At 27.8% G+C, this 18,137-nt stretch overlaps 4 protein-coding genes across 5 annotated transcripts; 2 read left to right on the forward strand and 2 right to left on the reverse strand.

The window, feature by feature from the left end:
- The first annotated feature begins 94 nt into the window (after positions 1–94).
- Positions 95–7,458, forward strand: LOC127068023 (protein real-time). Its single transcript, XM_051003601.1, has 16 exons — positions 95–609; positions 1,035–1,184; positions 1,290–1,421; positions 1,499–1,627; positions 1,706–1,809; positions 2,083–2,162; positions 2,253–2,555; positions 2,651–2,739; positions 2,818–2,955; positions 3,052–3,172; positions 3,257–3,381; positions 4,052–4,298; positions 4,379–4,494; positions 4,577–4,719; positions 4,802–4,888; positions 4,975–7,458. The coding sequence occupies exons 1-15, from the start codon at positions 547–549 to the stop codon at positions 4,869–4,871; spliced, it is 2,010 nt and encodes a 669-aa protein (XP_050859558.1). The 5' UTR covers positions 95–546; the 3' UTR covers positions 4,872–4,888; positions 4,975–7,458.
- A 359-nt stretch (positions 7,459–7,817) lies between these two features.
- LOC127068074 (PHD finger-like domain-containing protein 5A) lies at positions 7,818–8,562 on the reverse strand. The gene is made up of 3 exons (XM_051003726.1): positions 8,310–8,562; positions 8,038–8,228; positions 7,818–7,960 (listed from the first exon to the last, which is right to left on the reverse strand). Exons 1-3 carry the CDS (start codon positions 8,359–8,361, stop codon positions 7,871–7,873), a joined length of 333 nt encoding a protein of 110 aa, XP_050859683.1. The 5' UTR covers positions 8,362–8,562; the 3' UTR covers positions 7,818–7,870.
- Positions 8,563–9,436: 874 nt separating this feature from the next.
- LOC127068060 (eukaryotic translation initiation factor 4H-like) lies at positions 9,437–12,793 on the reverse strand. 2 transcript variants are annotated; one of them, XM_051003706.1, is made up of 5 exons: positions 12,646–12,793; positions 11,778–11,948; positions 11,501–11,700; positions 10,725–10,955; positions 9,437–10,643 (listed from the first exon to the last, which is right to left on the reverse strand). In XM_051003706.1, the coding sequence occupies exons 1-5, from the start codon at positions 12,675–12,677 to the stop codon at positions 10,498–10,500; spliced, it is 780 nt and encodes a 259-aa protein (XP_050859663.1). In that variant the 5' UTR covers positions 12,678–12,793; the 3' UTR covers positions 9,437–10,497. The 2 variants fall into 2 exon arrangements, with proteins under 2 accessions (XP_050859663.1, XP_050859662.1); XM_051003705.1 differs by having other exon boundaries at positions 11,447–11,700.
- A 357-nt stretch (positions 12,794–13,150) lies between these two features.
- Positions 13,151–17,981, forward strand: LOC127068018 (myb-binding protein 1A). The gene is made up of 10 exons (XM_051003589.1): positions 13,151–13,488; positions 13,580–13,777; positions 13,894–14,292; positions 14,394–14,971; positions 15,066–15,178; positions 15,261–15,781; positions 15,868–16,503; positions 16,579–16,827; positions 16,915–17,348; positions 17,430–17,981. Exons 1-10 carry the CDS (start codon positions 13,312–13,314, stop codon positions 17,839–17,841), a joined length of 3,717 nt encoding a protein of 1,238 aa, XP_050859546.1. The 5' UTR covers positions 13,151–13,311; the 3' UTR covers positions 17,842–17,981.
- The last annotated feature ends 156 nt before the right edge of the window (positions 17,982–18,137 follow it).

Genomic DNA, 18,137 nt, shown 5'->3' on the forward strand with positions numbered 1-18,137 from the left:
GTAATTATTAAACTAATTACGGTACGTAACATTGTTAAACAAATTTTTCTACGTATAGGACGTATGTGTAATTTATTTATTAGATCTTTATTCGTAGTTTCTATATAATTACAATTTATTCAAAGAATGAATATCGATACAGTAACAAAACTGATACAATAAACGAAGAATGTTTTTTAGTACAGTATAGAAAGTATCGTCGCTTTTCATTGTTGTGTTCGCGTTAAGTACCGTATTATCAAAAGAACCCAAAAAGGGCATCTCCGAGACTCAGGATCGTAACAACACGAAGATCAAAAAAGGCGCCCTTGTAATTTGTTTGGTAGATGGCGCTGATGTCATTACCGTTTACGCTCTCTACTGGTCGAACATACGTACTAATCAAAACTACTTTATTCGTCTACTCTGATGGATAGTTTATGATAACGTGAAGTGATTAAGTCCGGCGGATTTAAGTCTTGTTACCGCGTAGTAATAGAATAATCGTGATTTGAAAAATATAATTTGCGTGTTCAACAATTGACGAATAAGAAGAATCACACCAATATGGTTCAACAATACCAATCACCTGTTCGAGTTTATAAGCACCCATTTGCCCTTGTCATGATGGTATGTTTATTATTATACAGCCTTCAAACACATCTGTCATGAAATATTCATTAGTCTTGCTCGTCTTACTTTTGTCATGAATGTGCATAAGTAAAATATAAGCTAAAACTTTACGTTCTAACCTTGCGTTGATAAAAAAAAGACTTAGAGTATTTTACGATTGAAAATATATATAATATTGTCTATATAGCATAACATAATAAGATTATTGAAGATGTGATACTTTCACTTCTATAATTTCCTGTACTTGTCCTTGTTAAAATCCTATTATGCAATAATCCTACAGATATATATATGATGTCCCAGGTCAAAGTCATTTACTTTCAAGCTCAAATTTGTAAATCTTTATGGATTTGCATAAAATTTTTTTCCATTTAATTACTTATTATTCGTTTATTCCAAAGATATATATTTTATCTTTATAGGCCTATGAACGTAGGTTTCCTACATGTCCTCAGATACCAGTATTTGTAGGATGCGACATTACATTAGATGAAGAAAGCGAAGATGGTGCAATTAGAACAACGGAAAGAAGATGTAAATTAAATGTTGAAGCACCATATATATTGAAAAAAGTAAATATTTGGTTAATATATTTTTAGGAAAAAATTGTTTAACTTTGCTTTTAACAGGTACACCCGTGTATTTATGAATTTCTCATAATTTTTGTATGTTCATAGATCATTGGTGTAGATTTTGTTTATTTTATTCAAAAGAATGTATTAAATAGACGCAAGAGCGTTTTGGAAATTGAGGCATACAATGAAAGCTTCTCTTCTAGGGTGACAGTTCTTGAAAAATGTAGATACTTTGTAAGTAACATATATGAGTTATTTATAATTCTATTTATTAAAATTATTTGTATATTTATCATTTAAATATATTTAAGATTCATCCTGAAAATTCAGAGTGGACTTGCTTTGAACAAACTGCAAGTTTAGATATAAAGAACTTCTTCGGATTTGAGAATTCAATGGAAAAGTTGGCAATGAAGCAATATGCTCAAAATATTTCAAAGGTAAATAATTGTATAGAAACAATTTTTAATTGTTAATCTGATAGTTCTAATTATAAAATATGAACTTAATGATTTTAGGGAAAAGAAATAATTGAATATTTTATCAATCAATTAAAAGAAGAAGGTATAACCTATGTAGCTCCTTGGAGGGATCCAGAAGAAGAAACTTCAAAAGAAAAAGAGTAAGTATTAGTATGTTAATATAGTAAAATATAATTGTTGCAAATGATAGGTATCTATATTAAATTGGAGCTATACCACAGAAGAGCACGGCAAGATTCAAGAGCACCTCTCTTTATTTGTCAAAACATTTTGAAAGTCTCTTTTCTTAAAATGTGTCTCTTTCTCTTTTTAATTTGCAGCAGTTAAAAGATATTATATAGCTCCTAGATTTATATTAGTAAATATAATCAACAACACATTCTACATCTGCAATGGTTCATTTTTTTATATAGGAAGTATGTGGATGATGGTAGTGAATTACATAGTGACAAAGAAGTATGTAATGTCGAGAACAAGTTGTCTAGTAATAGAGGTATCATTTTAAAAATAGTTCTTCTTTTTTAATTATAAAAATGGTTAAAAAATTCTTTATGTATGTGATAATTTTATTTCCATATTTTAGAGATACAACTCTCATCAGACTACATAGAAAGATATTTAGGAAAACTAGACATGATGCAAGAGAGCAAACTAATACAATTACGACATAGTATAGAAGAATTAAGAGGTAGTTCCGTACCAGCTGATGCAACGCTACTGAGGTTCTTGAGGGCTACAGAATTTTCAGTAGAAAAGGCTAAAGATATGTTGACACAGTCATTACACTGGAGGAAAAAACATCAAATTGACAAACTGCTTGAAGAATATGAAACTCCTCAAGTCATTAGAGATTACTTTCCAGGTGGTTGGCATCATTTTGATAAAGGTAATATATGAAATATACGATCTTATATTTGTTGATTAATAATACGACAAAATAAATAAGATAAATAATACTTAGAATATTTATGTTTTATACAGATGGAAGACCACTGTATATTTTGAGATTAGGTCAAGTTGATGTGAAAGGTCTCCTTAAGTCAACTGGAGAAGATGAATTATTATTATTAGTATGTAGTATTAGTTAATATTTTTGTTTTGATTTGGAATATATATGAAAATATTCATTATTATTACTACAATCACAGGCATTGCATATTTGTGAAGAAGGACTTCTTTTAATGGATGAAGCTACTACTGTCTGGGGCCATCCAGTTTCACAATGGTCTTTGTTAATTGATTTGGAAGGTTTAAATATGCGCCATCTTTGGAGACCTGGTATAAAGGTATAAATAATTTTGAAAATACATATGTATTATTAACGTATATTCTTTTAAAAATTAACGTTAAATCGTAATAATGAAAATATATTAACTTCTCAGGCACTTCTACGAATTATTGAAATAGTAGAAGCGAATTATCCCGAAACGATGGGACGTGTTCTTATTATACGAGCACCCAGATGTTTTCCTATATTATGGACCCTTATCAGTACATTCATTCGTAAGAATATGCAAAACTTTATATCACATAATTAATTGATCTATTAATTTTCGATATAATTTCTATTTATTATTTTTGTTGTAGATGAAAATACAAGAAAAAAATTCATATTCTATTGTGGTACAGACTACCAAGAACAAGGAGCAGGTGGTCTTAGCGATTATATAGATCCAGAATATATTCCTGACTTTTTAGGTGGTTCATCTGAGGTAATATTACTGTTATTTTATATTATACATTTTTTTCACAGTTTTATACTGTATAGAAAGATCTTATAAAAAACGTAAAATTGTATTTCAACAAGTTTATGAAATTATTGCTTTAGGACAAATTAGTTTAAAGATAACGTTATAGTTTGAGACATTTATTTTAACGATATAATCGATGTATTATAGTTAATCTATTAACTGCTAGGAAAATATATACGAAGTATTCACGGTACCTCGAAGATATTATATTTTCGACGCTGCAGCCAGCAATCTTACAGACAGTGTAAGATTATGTATGAAATTTATATCCTATTTGTTGTAAACTTTACACTGTTTCAATCAATGCAAAATTTAAAATAGTAACATAAATTGTGATGTACCTCACTTAAGCATTTTAAAGGTGCACTATATTTATAGTATTCTATTATGCATCATATATGGTATAAATAGTATTAAATGAAAATTATTTAATACATTTATTTATTAAAAAAAGAAACATTAGTTTATCATACGTTATCACAGGTATTAAAAACTTGTGATTAAAAAATTTTTTTTTTTATTAGTTCATACTATTTGTAGTACAAAATATGTTTTGCAAATTTGTTAAACATAATAATGACATAAGATTGATCAAACGAATAACTTATTTATTATTTATTCAAAATGATAGACCTATATAATGGAAGGAGGAGTTGTGCCAAAAAATTTATATAAAGTTGATCTGGAGAATACAGCTTGTGAACACGAGCACAGTTTGTATCATTCTATCAGTTTGAGTCGCGGACAAAGTCATCACGTTACGATCCAATGCGATGATCCAGGAGCGGTTCTTACATGGGACTTTGACGTAATGCGACACAATGTAATATTTACTGTGTTACATAAACCAAAAGATCATGACACTAATCTTTCTACAGGTAAATCTTAGATATTTAAAAATTTCGATGTATAAAATAATTATTGACCGATCATATAATCTCTGTAAATTTGGTTACAGAAATTTCGGAATTTGTGCCATGTAATGATCATGAAATAACTATGTCAAAGGAATCAAAAGAAGGCTTTGTAAAAGTGGAACCAAGTGTTCTGTGTCATGATGGAGAAAGCATTCAGGTATTAAAATTTGTCCTATTATGTTTTATAATGTATTAAATTTACTAAGAAGAAAAAAAAATATAGAATCTTTATTTGTTAGGGTACACATATAATGCAGATTGCAGGAACTTATATGTTGCAATGGCAGAATCAAGAAGAACAAGGAGAATTTCTTTCATCTATAAGCTCTCATAAGGCACAACTTATGTATTTTTATGAAACTTTACCATCAGTACATTACAGGTATTTACACGACGTTATATGTTATAAGAGAATATATGCATTTTTTTTAAATAATAAATTAAATCGTTTGTGCCCGATAAAGGGGATCTATGTTGAGTTTACAATCTGCAGTGAGTGGACGATCAGTAGCAAGTTCTTCTTTATCTAGATGAGAAGCAATCACTGCCAGGTATGTTGATTACGTTATCTATAATCATAAAAATCATTGATATTAATACAAGTATATTTCTCTCTTTATTTTTATTCTATCTATAGAAGATGCAATAATTGATGCAAAATGAAAATCAGCTGATACTGGTAACATAAGTACTATATTTTTATTGATATAGGAAAAAGGAAGTACAAGAAACTATAAATTAATAAAAAGGTAAAAAAATAATATGGTGTAAAGAATAGTGGAAGCCTAAGTAGATATTAGTAGAAAATTATAATTACAATTATACTATATTTACGAAATAATTTTACTTTTTATTCGTTGACACTGATAATAGATTATTAGTAATCATTGTTATTCCGATTTACACGAAAGTTTATTTTATTAGGCAAAGATAATCTAGTAAATGATCTTGATTTTAATTAGTTTTTTAATTTAATTTAATTTATAAGAGATGATTTGTTAATTTTGCCACAAAAAATTATTTTCTAATCTGAAAAGAATTCTATAAATTTGTACTGTCAAAGATATTATTTTTTCCTAGAACTTTTAATAATTTTCAATTGAAATCTCTTCACACAGAGATGTGAATAAAACATTTTTACTAATTTCTTCTCATTCTCTATTTAATAATTTATTTCTATTACTTTTCCATTTCTATATTATATGAAACATTATTTTATGTAAAATAAAGATAAATTCACAAATAATTTTGTAACAGAGTTTAGATATATACAACTACACACTGTATACGTAAATCAAAGTACCTGCAATGATTTTATTTTTTAAAGAAATTTAGAATCTTTTGCTATATACATTCTTGTAGAACTTAGATAAAATTATTTATTAAATTCAGTTAGTTTTATACTATTTCGTTATAATTTTAACAAAATTTAAATTATATACGAACAAGTACTACTGAATAATGTAAAAAGAGAAATATTTGACAATACATATTTATTTTGTTATTACATGTTGATTATACATACATGTCAATTATTCTAAATTGTAGATATTTTTATTCGTGAATTTTCAAAGTCAAAGTAAAATTAAAAATATATATATATATATCGGACAAGATTATGTTTTTTTTCATAACGATTTTACGAAAGTATGACGATTAAAAATCAATAGTTATTATTAGTTTAACTACGTATACCATTATCGTAATTATCTAATAATAAATTAATGTAAACTTCATTTTTTTTTAACAGTTCTCTTACATGTGTCAATGGATCTTAAGTATAAACTATAGTTTTGTAAACTATATTACTTTAAATATTTGTTACTGTAGTATATATCTTGCTTTCTTGAAATAACAAACTATATTTTTTATTAAATAAAAATTATAAAGATATGATGTTAATTATATCGTGTTAATGCAATTTAAATCATACAGAAAACATATATGTGTATATATATATATACACATATATATAATATTAACATGTTATATACATATATATACTTCCAGTAAATGCTTATTATTCATGAAAGATATAGATGCTTTAGAACAGTCTTTGTCGTTTATATATTAACAACTAATTTCTAGCTATAAATATGCAGTCACTATAGGAATGATAATAATTATTAAAATAGTTTTTACAATAATGAATTTGCAAGATAAAATTCCAATGGGATTTCATAAGTATAAATTATAATGTAGATTAAAATAAAATTTTGTAAAAAATCAATAATGTGCATATACACGATATAAGTATAAATTAATACATAAAAATTATAGCAAGGGAACTCAATTGCATTTTAGTATAGAATGGAAGTAGTTTTATGATCAGTCCAATAGTAGAAATATACACAACCTTATAATAACTAAATAAAATAAACATTCCTATAATAATCACTAATTTACATTAGTAAATTTTAGTAAATAGTTATGCAAATAAATCTAACAAAGTCCATCCATTTTAATATCAGCAATTAAAATTAATGCGTTTTTAAAAATAAGGTTATAGTATATTTCTTAGTAACATAGATTTTATTTGTTGATAGTGTATTAGATTATATGCCAACAATACAGGAAATATATATATAAATCATGTATAGTTTAAATAATAGACAAGTGAACATTTGCAAAGAAGTACAAGTCAACAAGAAAGATCTTTTATGCTTTCTTTTTATATTTTAATGTATTTATAAATTAAATATCAATTGATTGAAAACAGCAAATATTGAAGTTGAACTTACAAGTAATAAAAAAACTTGTACTTCGCAATATAAAATAGAAGATACTTTTATATAAAATAATATATATTCTTTATAAGAACAGTAAGTTAGAATATGTAACAGATAATAACTACATTGCTGCTGTTTCTTATGTATAGTAAAAATTACTTTTGAATTTTGCTCTTCTATATATATTTAGTAAGAACATGTTATTCTATAAACAATGAAAATACATTTTGTAAAATACCTTTTTATCTGCAAAATGACTACATATGTTTTTATATATGTTCAATGACTACAATTTTAGTGAATGCTGCAATGTAGAAAAAAATTAAAGGGAACTAAAAAAAAAAAAAAAGAAGCCAAAAAATTGGATCTATTTTTACAATCTATTGTAAAAAGTTGTTATAGAATAGAGAAATATTGTATATGCTTGTGTTGAATGAAGTATAGCAGAACAATATATTTACTCATGATGATTAAGATTTACATCACATCACAAATATTTATTTGTAAGATTGACATACAATATTGTAACAAGGTTGAAATAAGGAGATGTTACAAGTAATCAGGGAATAATTAATAAGGAGGGATATAATGAAAAGGCATGTTTATTTATAGAAATTATCTTGTATATATATTAAATAGTACATAATACACTTTTAATTTTATCTTATCTAATATGAAATCATTTATGAGTAATCAAAATATCATATCCTATGATTAAATAAAAATTATTATGAAAATCATTATATTACAATATGTTAAAAAGAATTTATTTCTTAATGATTGCTGACAACTAATAAAACAAAATTATCTTCTTTTAAATCCATATTTTTTTCTCTCATAGAAGAGATCTGTTTTGGAACTACCTAAGTTTACTATTTTAGGACAACCATCTCTCTGAAAGTTATGAGATAAATTGTAATATATATAATTTGATAACAGTTTATATAATTATACTGAAGGGGTATATTTACATCTTTTTCTTGAATGGTACACTCCTTACAGTAGTATGCATCTGATACACCAGGTCCTCCACATATCACACAACGTCCTTGGTATGATCCATAGTTACATTCATCGCATATTCTAACAAGAGTACAAGGTCTAACATAAGAATCACAAATAACACATTTGCCATCACATTTCTCACACAGACGACCAATAGCTAAAAAAAATATTTTTATTATATTTCTGTATGAATGTATTTCTTCCTTTATTTTTTATTAAAAACAATATCTTAACATACCGACACCCGGCTGTTTGCGACAAAAAATTAAATCTGGATGATGCTTGGCCATATTTAAAAGAAATGATTATTTACAATTTGTTCAATACATACAGTTTTAAAGGTTATATATTTGCCGACTTAAAAACACTTATTTTTCATAATAATTGTTGTGTTAAATTACGCCTTAAATAAGTCAGTTGTAGAGATCGCATAGCTTCTAGGAAAATAGTGTACGAAAAAGATGCTACAATAGGTTAGTCGATATACATGAAAATGGAACTTTACTGTAAAGCATTTAGCAAATAAAAGTAAAAATTATTTTTAATAGATTTAAAATTATATAATATATACATACAATGTTTTATTAGTGTATTTTTAAATTTTAGGTTAATATTTTGTTATATAAAATTTCATTGTTTTTCATAAAAAACCGCCATAAGTAACCGCCATCATCCAGAATTAATACAATTAATAAATATATTTTCAAATGAACTACGTATATTTTACGAAAAAGAAAAAAAATTGTATACATATTATTTGTAAAAACCTATGAAGCGAATTCATATACATTTAATTTATATAAAATAATCTGTATTCATAAATGTAAAATGATGTTATATCTCTAATGTCATAACTATGAAAAAAGTTTTTCCGATCTTTCAGAATTTTTTCTTATTTTTTACATATATAAATCATATTTTATCAATGATAAAAGTAAATTTTGTTACTTTCTTTTTACATTTTTTAACAAAAAAATGTACATTTCTTAAGTAAAAAAAATATTTAGTTAATTAATTACATCATAAGTATAACGCAAACAATTCAATTTTTGACAACGAAAGAAACATGTTTATTCTTTTGACGTATCAAATCTAAATAAATTAAAAAGAATATGTATAAAATTGGGTAAGGGAAGAATTTATGTTAATTTGTATTCTTGTCTGAGTATTGGCATATATATATTTACATATTTGGTAATAGAGAAAGACAGCTTTATTTTAGAAGTCATTTACCTAGATAGGTAACACATTAAAATTGCTTTTAGGGAATAGTTTACAAGAAATATGAACAACCCTTTATGACATTCACAAACAAAATTACACTTTCGATATTTCATTGATCTTACTTTCAATACGTTACACGAATACGAGGCAAACAGCTACTTTATTCAAGAAATAGTATCATATACAAGCATACGTTTACATAATATTTATCATTACATAAATTTTTTTTTCCGTTACTATCTCATAATCGTCGATATTGTCTTTTAATCTATCGACGTTTATTATTAGCGCAATTAATTAATTCATTACACAATATTAATGTATAATAATCGGTACGTTCTCCACTGTACCATTCAATGGTGTATAAATTTCCCAAGCATTCACATTATATTTTTACTAACTATTGACCTATATTTTTTTCTCTTTTTTCGTTTCTTTATGAGCTACCGTGCAATATTTTTGAACATTTGTTTGCAATGACACGTAATAAACAATTCATTACGATTTCTTTATAAAATTATCGTTTATACAATTATTCGTGTTAGGATCGATGAAGTTAGAAGCAAGAAAAAAGCAAAGTAAATTTTCTACAATTTACTTTTAGGGAAATTTATGAAGAGATGTAACTTGTAGATCATATAAAGCACATTTTATATAATTTATACCCAACACCCTCGATATCGTTACACTCGACATAGAATGTTACATGACATGATATGAACAATAAAATACCTATATACTATATCGCTTTAACAAATTTAACAATAATTTGTTTGTAAATATTATTACTATTTTTGCATGCATATTATGCACACTATTTTATTATTTGCACACATTTATTTAACACACTATTTTATTTTATTATTCCAATAAAGTTATTAATCTGATATTAATTTTGCATTATAAAGTAGTAAGATATAGAGGGTGTTAGACAAAAACTTTATATTTTGCCTAAAAAATATGAAGAGTTGTGAAAACTAAAGAAACCTTATTGAATTGTTCCCTACAGTGATTACATTCTTGGGGAAGACTCCTCCCATAAGGGGTAAATAAAAATTGGTATTATGGTTCCATGTATTTTTGGAGAGTTTCTCCACATTTTAGAAAACTAAGAGGATCTTGTGTTGGCTTTCAAATTTTTTATTGGGAAATTTCTTCCTCCATATGCTTAAGAAAGTGGAAACTATGATGTTAGTTTCATTTTACTCAATTTCATTAGCTTTTAATTTTTCTTCTCGAGGCTTAGCACCTCCGTAAATTGAACTTGATTTACTTGATTCAGCAATTGCATTTACAGGATCTTGAATTGTCCTTGGTGCCAGCACCAAACGTTTTCTGCGACTCGTACCTGTATGTTGCAATATTGATATTGATAACAAAAAACGTATCATGCAAAAATTCTATCATGAGATAAAATCCACTAATATACCTGGAGGAGGGTCTTTAAGATCTGGTTCATCGTGGAATGGTTTGCGATCAGACCCCATTCCACGTGGTGGTGGTGGTGGTCTATTACTGTACGATCTCGACGTCGTACGTGACCATTCTCTACTACCTCCACTAGAGTCATCATTAAATTGGCCATAATTGCCTCTGTTACCTCTTGAATCCCAACCACTTCCTTGCCTACCTCCACCCTGTGGTCCTCTGTCATTATATCCTACAAACAGTTTTCACAGAATTCATAATATTAAAACAGATCAAAATACAAAAATAACTATTCATAGATTATAATGTTTCTAAATTGGTTCTTTGGAATATTTAAGGTTTCAATTACAACTAGCTCTCTTTTAGATTTCATTATTCTTTGAGTACTAAAAATATTTATTACGAAAACATCATCTGCAAGAATAAACGAATACTCTGATAGTCAGATTGGATAATCAAACATAAGCATAAAAAATAAATCTTGATGCTAAGCGAGTACACAAATGTTATTAATCGTTTTTCAAATAAGGAGAAACTAGTTATTACGATTATACGAGTTCAGTGCCATGACATTTTTGAACAATTGACAAGTTAGATAAATTAGTTAGATAAATGGAAGTTCATCTATACTTTTAAAAAAATATTAATGAACGATAAAATCATGCATTTAAAATTAGAAATGCAAAAGATCACAGCACACGTTATGCTTGGCATAACGCTTACTCGTATAGATGGATTTGCTATAAAAATCATCTCCGCTAAATCTACTATGGCCACCTTCTCTTCCTCTGAAGCCACTACTACTGCTATGTCCTCCTCTGCCTCTTCTGTCAAAGCCACCTCCTCGATCATTTCTTTTTCCTTCTGCTACATCGATTTTGATTATACTTCCTTCTACGTCTACCGCTCCATCCAGGTCTAATGCTGCTTCCAAATCAGCCAAATCTTCAAATTCAACATAACAAAATCCCTTAAATCTGCAAATAATTTATAATTTTATAAGATTAGTCATACAATTTATATTTTATTACATATATGTATTCAATATACAAACCTATCAGTTTCTCTATCTTTTACCAATCTGATCCCTTTAATATTAAGCTGATTAAAAATCTTGTTCACGTCTCCTTGAACAATTCCATTTGGCAAATTTCCCACAAAAGCAGTATAGGGTGGTTCAGTAGGCAATGGTTTTCTACCACTACGATATCCACCACCATAATCTCTACAAAACAAATAAAAAATTTACATTTTAAAATGATTAAAGACAAATAAACAATAAAGATGTAATATCACGTTAGAAATTATTATTAAAAAAGTATTCTTATAATTAAATTTGATGTTCTTAAATTGATACTCTTGTGTGTATATTGCTTGTGTATTTTTGTAAATTTATTACATACAATTCGCGTATCATAACCTTATTGAAATATGAAATAAATCGGAGATGTTATAAATAAAAAAAGAGAAGAGTACTCGTAATATCACTATTGTTTCTAGAATAGGTATAAAAACACCAAAATGTATGTTTGTTAATACGATATCGTAGTTTCTGACACTGAATTGGATACTGCGTTATTAGGGCACAGGTACTCAAACGGATATACGTTGAGTGACTTTCACGAGATTTCGTATTGTTATTATAAAAACGTGATTAATCGGAGAGTTCCATTCACAGTGCCACGTTTCATATCCACTGATAGACAACCGGCCAAAATAAAGCCGCGTGTTCGAGGCACTATGTCCGCGAGATGCTGTGTGCTGCACTCTAATATGAATTCACTTAACCTTAAAGTCGCGAGATATTTGTGGAAAGAACCTCTTTTCTCGTTAAAAGTACTAAAAAACTAAACTTTATAGTTAAACTATTTTAGATAGCGTAGTGGTTATTGTATACAAACAACATTTTGACCGATACTTGCCTTGGATCTTCGTAACCACCTCGACCTGCCATATTGGATACACGAAACTGATCGCGACCGCGCGGGTCGAGCGAGTCACTGTGCTAAAGATGGCACTGTTCTAACTGTTTAGATGAATTACGGATACAACAAGTACTGTGTTGCATGCACTTTCTAATATTCATTGAGAATAATATCAATCACGATCAGTTAAATTAATGAAAATTTTCTAGTACACAATTTAGTAATATCTACGAACTAAAACATCGAAATCGTGGAAATTAGAAAATCATCTCATTATTATTAGTTTGGAAAAATAACTATTTTTCGTTGATGTTACTTTGTTTAGTAACTATTTAATTAATGTTTATGTGATTATAAATTTACTTCGTTGCAATAGTATCTTTACACATATACGTATATGTATGTATGAATGTATGTACGTTGTATTTATGTGTATAGATCATTGTATATTGCTACGCAGATTTAAAAAAAAAAAATAAATAAATAAATAAAACAGTAAATTTGATTTAAAAGATATAGGTACAATAAATTCAGAACAATTATAAGGAGTTTATCGAATAAAATACACTTAATCTTTTAGGAAATATTTTATATCTAACCAATATTAAAAATAACTTCGTTTAGATTTGTGATTAGCGTAGTCTTTAATGGTAAGGAATCAAGATGGCTCTTGAGAGCACGCACATGGCACAGGATGTTTCACGTGATTTAAAATTACGAAGTGTAGAAAAGATGAATTCAACAACGTTAGACTGTTTTACAAAACTTATAAATAAAAACGAATCAGTGAGATGTGATGGTGGAGTTACGTTACTGAGACATTTGCACGAACATGATTCCGTAAGTAACCTAAAAATTAATAATACTTTCGAAAAGTTCGAAGCTGTTTCTTTTAAAATAATATTGATAAATAAAATTCATAACTTTATAGGATATACATGATAACAAAGAACACAAATATGCTATGACAAGATTAATACGTGGATTAGGATCTTCTAAGCTATATGCCAAGAAAGGTTTTTACAGTACATTAACAACTTTTTTGACAATGCATCCTAATACCTCGGTAGACACGATTTTAGTTACAATGGATACGGAATTACACCCAGTTAACAGCAATACCAAAAGTGTAATATAGATAAAAATAAATAATATAATTGTAGTGCTTTAGCTTTTGTTCTTAATATGTTAATTTAATATAGACTAACCTTAATTACGATTTAACAGAACTAAATCCTGTTTTAGGAAAAAGCTGATATATATATGGGACGTATATTAACTAGCGGGGCATTAATTCGTTCTAAATTACTTTTGGGTAGTACAACTGATATTCAATCAAAAGTTGTAGAAATACTTCTTAATGCTGGAAAACAACGTAGTTATTTATCTTTTGTTTCCATTTCATTTTTAATTGAATTTATAAATCAACTTGACACAAACTCCATAAGAACATCCATTTGGCCATTCATCGAAAAGGAATTTGGCAAGCCTTGGGCAGAGCAAACTTTGGATACGTTTTATACTTTATTGATTATCAGAGATAAATATCCAGTTCTTGTTAATCAGGATTTCTTGAAAAAATATTTAGGTAGTGATGATATTATCACTAAGGAAAGCATAGAAAATATTATAAAAATATTAACAGTAAGTATATAATGATATAATCGCAGGAAATTGTCTCTGTCTTATCTACTTTATAATTTTTTATTACATTTGTATAATGTGTATATTTTATTATTATTTAGGACTTACCCAGAATAGTATCTTGTCATCATCCAGTATTCACTTTATTTTGTGAAAAACTGGCAGCCACTGATTTTGTGACTGACTTCTGGATAGGGATAGATCGCAAATTTCAAAAGCCATCAAAAACTGATGAGCATGTTGCTATAGAAATTTTAAGACTTTTACTCATACATATTACAGATAAAACAGTACTTCCATCATTGTTATCTTCACATTTTTTGCAACATATGTTAAAGAAATGTTCAAATTTAAAGAGGAATAACAATGATGAAGTTGTGGTAGCATTCAAGGAATTACTGAATTTATTAGTAACAAGTGTCAAAGATATCAAAACAAAAATACAGATAAATGTATTAAAAAAGTTGATCCTATATCCAGGTGATCTAATGATAGAAAAAAAAACAGGTACCAAGGTTGTTCAAGTGATCACCGGCAATTTAAATGCAGATGGAGTTAAGAAACTATCAAGTCTGTACAGAAATGTAATAGAAAATGAAATTCCTAAAGAAAGGGAAAATTTGAAAACAGAAAGCTGGACAAATGCAGAAAGGATCTATGCTGCCCAATTGCTAACAAGGTAACAAAAAACAATTGTACTTTTACGAATCAATGTAATTGTTAAGTTCTTATTTTTAATGCAATTACTCTTTCATTAAAAAATATTATTTCAGGCTTATAAGTCATCCAGCAACGCTGCCGGATCAAGAATGGAGATTGAATCAATTAAAGTTCTTATTTGTGTATGGTTTGTGCGAAGTTCCGAATGTCGGTGTAGAACTTGCTCGTAAGTTATATTAATTTTCATTCTGACATAACAAATATCTTTATTATCTCGCTTAAAGTAAAAAAGTATATCGATTTTACAGCACATTTCAAAGACAGTTTCTATCGTGCTTTGGATCATAAATTGCCTAAATTGAATGATTTACGAAATATGTTGAGTGCGTTAGTTCATTATTTAAATTCAGAATTGGATTCTAAAAATATAAAAGTAAGGATACCATTGAGTAATGAATCAGCAGAAGCATGGAAAAAAGTGATTTATTTGATCGAAAAATTAGAAAATAATCCCAATGCAAAAGCTATACCCATATTTCATACTATGTACTTACACATGGGACTACAGCTTTTCTCAGATTCAGATATGGCAATTATGTCTATCAATGAACTTCAAAGTTGTTATGAACGAGTGACAAAGAAATTAAAATCAAATAAACAATTACATAATAAAAAAGTAGAAGAAGAACCAGAATGGGTAGAAGTAGTTGTAGATCTTTTGTTATCACTTTTATCTAAAAATAATCATTTGATGCGTTCATTAGTCACTTGTGTTTTTCCACATATTTGCCCATATATAACAACTGCTTCTGTGTATCAAATATTATCTGTAAGTATATTTCTATAATAACGAATATTGGCGCTTAAAGTTGTATTTATAGATATTATTAAATATTTAAAATTTGTCTATTTTAGGTTTTAGATATTAAAAGAGATAGTAATCCATTGTCTATAGAAGGTGAAGATAATGAAGAATCTTCAGATTCCGATGAAGATAATGATATTGACAATGATAATAATATTAAAGAAGATAATGCAGAAGTTACAACTGATTCTTCGGATGAAAGCGATATGGATAGTGATACAGCTTTGGAAAATGAAGATGAAACTGTTACAGATAGATTACGTGTAGCAGTAAGTCAGGCTTTGGGAGGTATTAATCTTGACAATAATGATGAAGATGTTGATGTAGATAAAATTGATGAAGCTGAAGGAAAACGATTAGATGAATCGTTAGCTGCAGCCTTTAAAATTCTTCGAGAAAATCGTCGTGGACAATCGAAAAAACAAGAAAAATCGGCACAGGCATTGACACATTTTAGAGCCAGAGTTACAGATTTGTTAGAAGTTTATTTAGAATGCAATCCAGCTATGGCCGTTGCTTTAGATATGCTTGTTCCACTTTTTGCGTTATTAGAATTTTGTATAAAGGACCCACATCAGAAACCTCTAGAGAATCGCGTACGAGCTTGTTTAAAAAAATTATCAACTATAAAAAAATTTAAAGATACGGAAGGAGTCGATAATGAATTATTAACAATAATTTTAAAGGTATTTATACATATATATATATATGATATTACATGTCGTTAGATGAGCAGTAAATAAAATATATGTTATTACAAGACTTTAATAGAAAAAGGAGAACGTTCCGCTTCTGTTTGTCAAGAAATGGGAGATAAATTAGCAGAATGTTGTGCTTTCTTAATACGTTGTGTACAGTACGTGGGCTTACCTGATGATACTTTCGTGGAGATTTATAAAACGAATTTAACAGCATTCTTTAAGAAAAGAGATTGTGTTTTGCCAGCTATTCTTTTCAAAAGTATTTTACAATTATCCTGGGAAGGTAATTGGCAACTTGCACCATTATTGGTATGTTTCAGAAAGATGATAGTTAATGTATAATAGAAAATAATTATATAATCGTTAATGCGTTATATTTTTTATCATATCATGTAGGTGGAATATGCGTTTGATAATACGATAAGGTCGTATCGCAGAGGTCAAGCTCTCGAATTTTTAACTATTTTCTACAGAAATAACAGGTTACTTCGTTCCGAGTCTACAAAGAACAAAAAGCGAATTCAAACGGAAAAAATGTTATATAAAAATAGTATAAACACATTACAAGACTTATGTGATGCAAATGAATGTAAAGATGAAAAATCTACTTTGGATCAAAATGGTAGTATAGGAAAGGATATTAAACAGAAATTTGTATATCTATTATTTTTGCTTTTGCATACGGTTCATGCACAACATTTACCAGAAATATGGAAATGGGAAAGTATTGGAGAAAAATTGGTTAAATATAGGACTAGAGCTATACTTTCTAAAGATGCAAGAAGTGCATATAATAAATTAGCGTCACAAATTGGGATATCTCTTAGTTGGTAAGCATTATTATTAAAAATATGTTTATTCATTACTTATTTCAATCGTATTTATGCATTTTACTTGCTCGTTATTTATAGGCCTGCAAAAAAAAAGGATACCAATTCAATTTCAAAAGTTAATGGACAAACTACGACTACTGTAGAAGAGGAAGACGTAGACGAAGATGTTATGGAGGTTGATGAGAAAAATGGTACAGAGATGACAAAAGCAGAATTGAAGAAAAAGAAGAAAAATAAAAGCAAACAGAAAAAAAAACAGTTGTTGAAAAAGGAATCACGTGAATTACGTCTAAAAACAATGTCTGAAGGTTTAGATGTGTTTCAATTTAGTTCCATGCATATTTCAAATGGGACAAGCGAGCCTGATAGTATGAAAGATGATGTTGTATCCGTGGAGGAAACAAACGGTACTTCTAACCATAAAAGGGTACTCACAGAGAATGTAGATGTTACAAATATATCGAAAAGAAAAAAAAGGAGCAGAAATTGATCGATAATAAGAGTGAAATAAAAATGAAATTAAAAGCTATATTGTAAGAAAACGTGTGGATGCATAAACTATTGTTAGCATATATCATGCGTTTATGTATATAGATTTTTAATAAAGATAACAAAATTTATTACTATAAATTTCCAGATGACATTAATAATTTAATTTATATATAAATTTATATATAAAAAATTATATAATAATATACTGTTAAAGAACGATAGCATATACTGATGTTGGCGCGCTTTTAAAAATTCAATTGTTCCGATATGTTTCGATATATTCCGACGTATCCC

The sequence above is a fragment of the Vespula vulgaris genome, chromosome 12 (assembly GCF_905475345.1).
Source record: "Vespula vulgaris chromosome 12, iyVesVulg1.1, whole genome shotgun sequence".
In the NCBI taxonomy this organism is placed as follows: domain Eukaryota; kingdom Metazoa; phylum Arthropoda; class Insecta; order Hymenoptera; family Vespidae; genus Vespula; species Vespula vulgaris.

Coding starts and splice junctions, on each gene's coding strand:
- LOC127068023 (XM_051003601.1), top strand. CDS start 547: ATGGTTCAACAATACCAATCACCTGTTCGAGTTTATAAGCACCCATTT. Junction 2,556..2,650: donor TTGGCATCATTTTGATAAAG/GTAATATATGAA, acceptor TGTTTTATACAG/ATGGAAGACCACTGTATATT. Junction 2,740..2,817: donor AAGATGAATTATTATTATTA/GTATGTAGTATT, acceptor CTACAATCACAG/GCATTGCATATTTGTGAAGA.
- LOC127068074 (XM_051003726.1), bottom strand. CDS start 8,361: ATGGCCAAGCATCATCCAGATTTAATTTTTTGTCGCAAACAGCCGGGT. Junction 8,229..8,309: donor TCGCAAACAGCCGGGTGTCG/GTATGTTAAGAT, acceptor TATTTTTTTTAG/CTATTGGTCGTCTGTGTGAG. Junction 7,961..8,037: donor GTACCATTCAAGAAAAAGAT/GTAAATATACCC, acceptor CATAACTTTCAG/AGAGATGGTTGTCCTAAAAT.
- LOC127068060 (XM_051003705.1), bottom strand. CDS start 12,677: ATGGCAGGTCGAGGTGGTTACGAAGATCCAAG. Junction 11,701..11,777: donor AAAGATAGAGAAACTGATAG/GTTTGTATATTG, acceptor AATTATTTGCAG/ATTTAAGGGATTTTGTTATG. Junction 10,956..11,446: donor TAGCAAATCCATCTATACGA/GTAAGCGTTATG, acceptor AACTGTTTGTAG/GATATAATGACAGAGGACCA.
- LOC127068018 (XM_051003589.1), top strand. CDS start 13,312: ATGGCTCTTGAGAGCACGCACATGGCACAGGATGTTTCACGTGATTTA. Junction 14,293..14,393: donor ATATTATAAAAATATTAACA/GTAAGTATATAA, acceptor ATTATTATTTAG/GACTTACCCAGAATAGTATC. Junction 17,349..17,429: donor ATTGGGATATCTCTTAGTTG/GTAAGCATTATT, acceptor CGTTATTTATAG/GCCTGCAAAAAAAAAGGATA.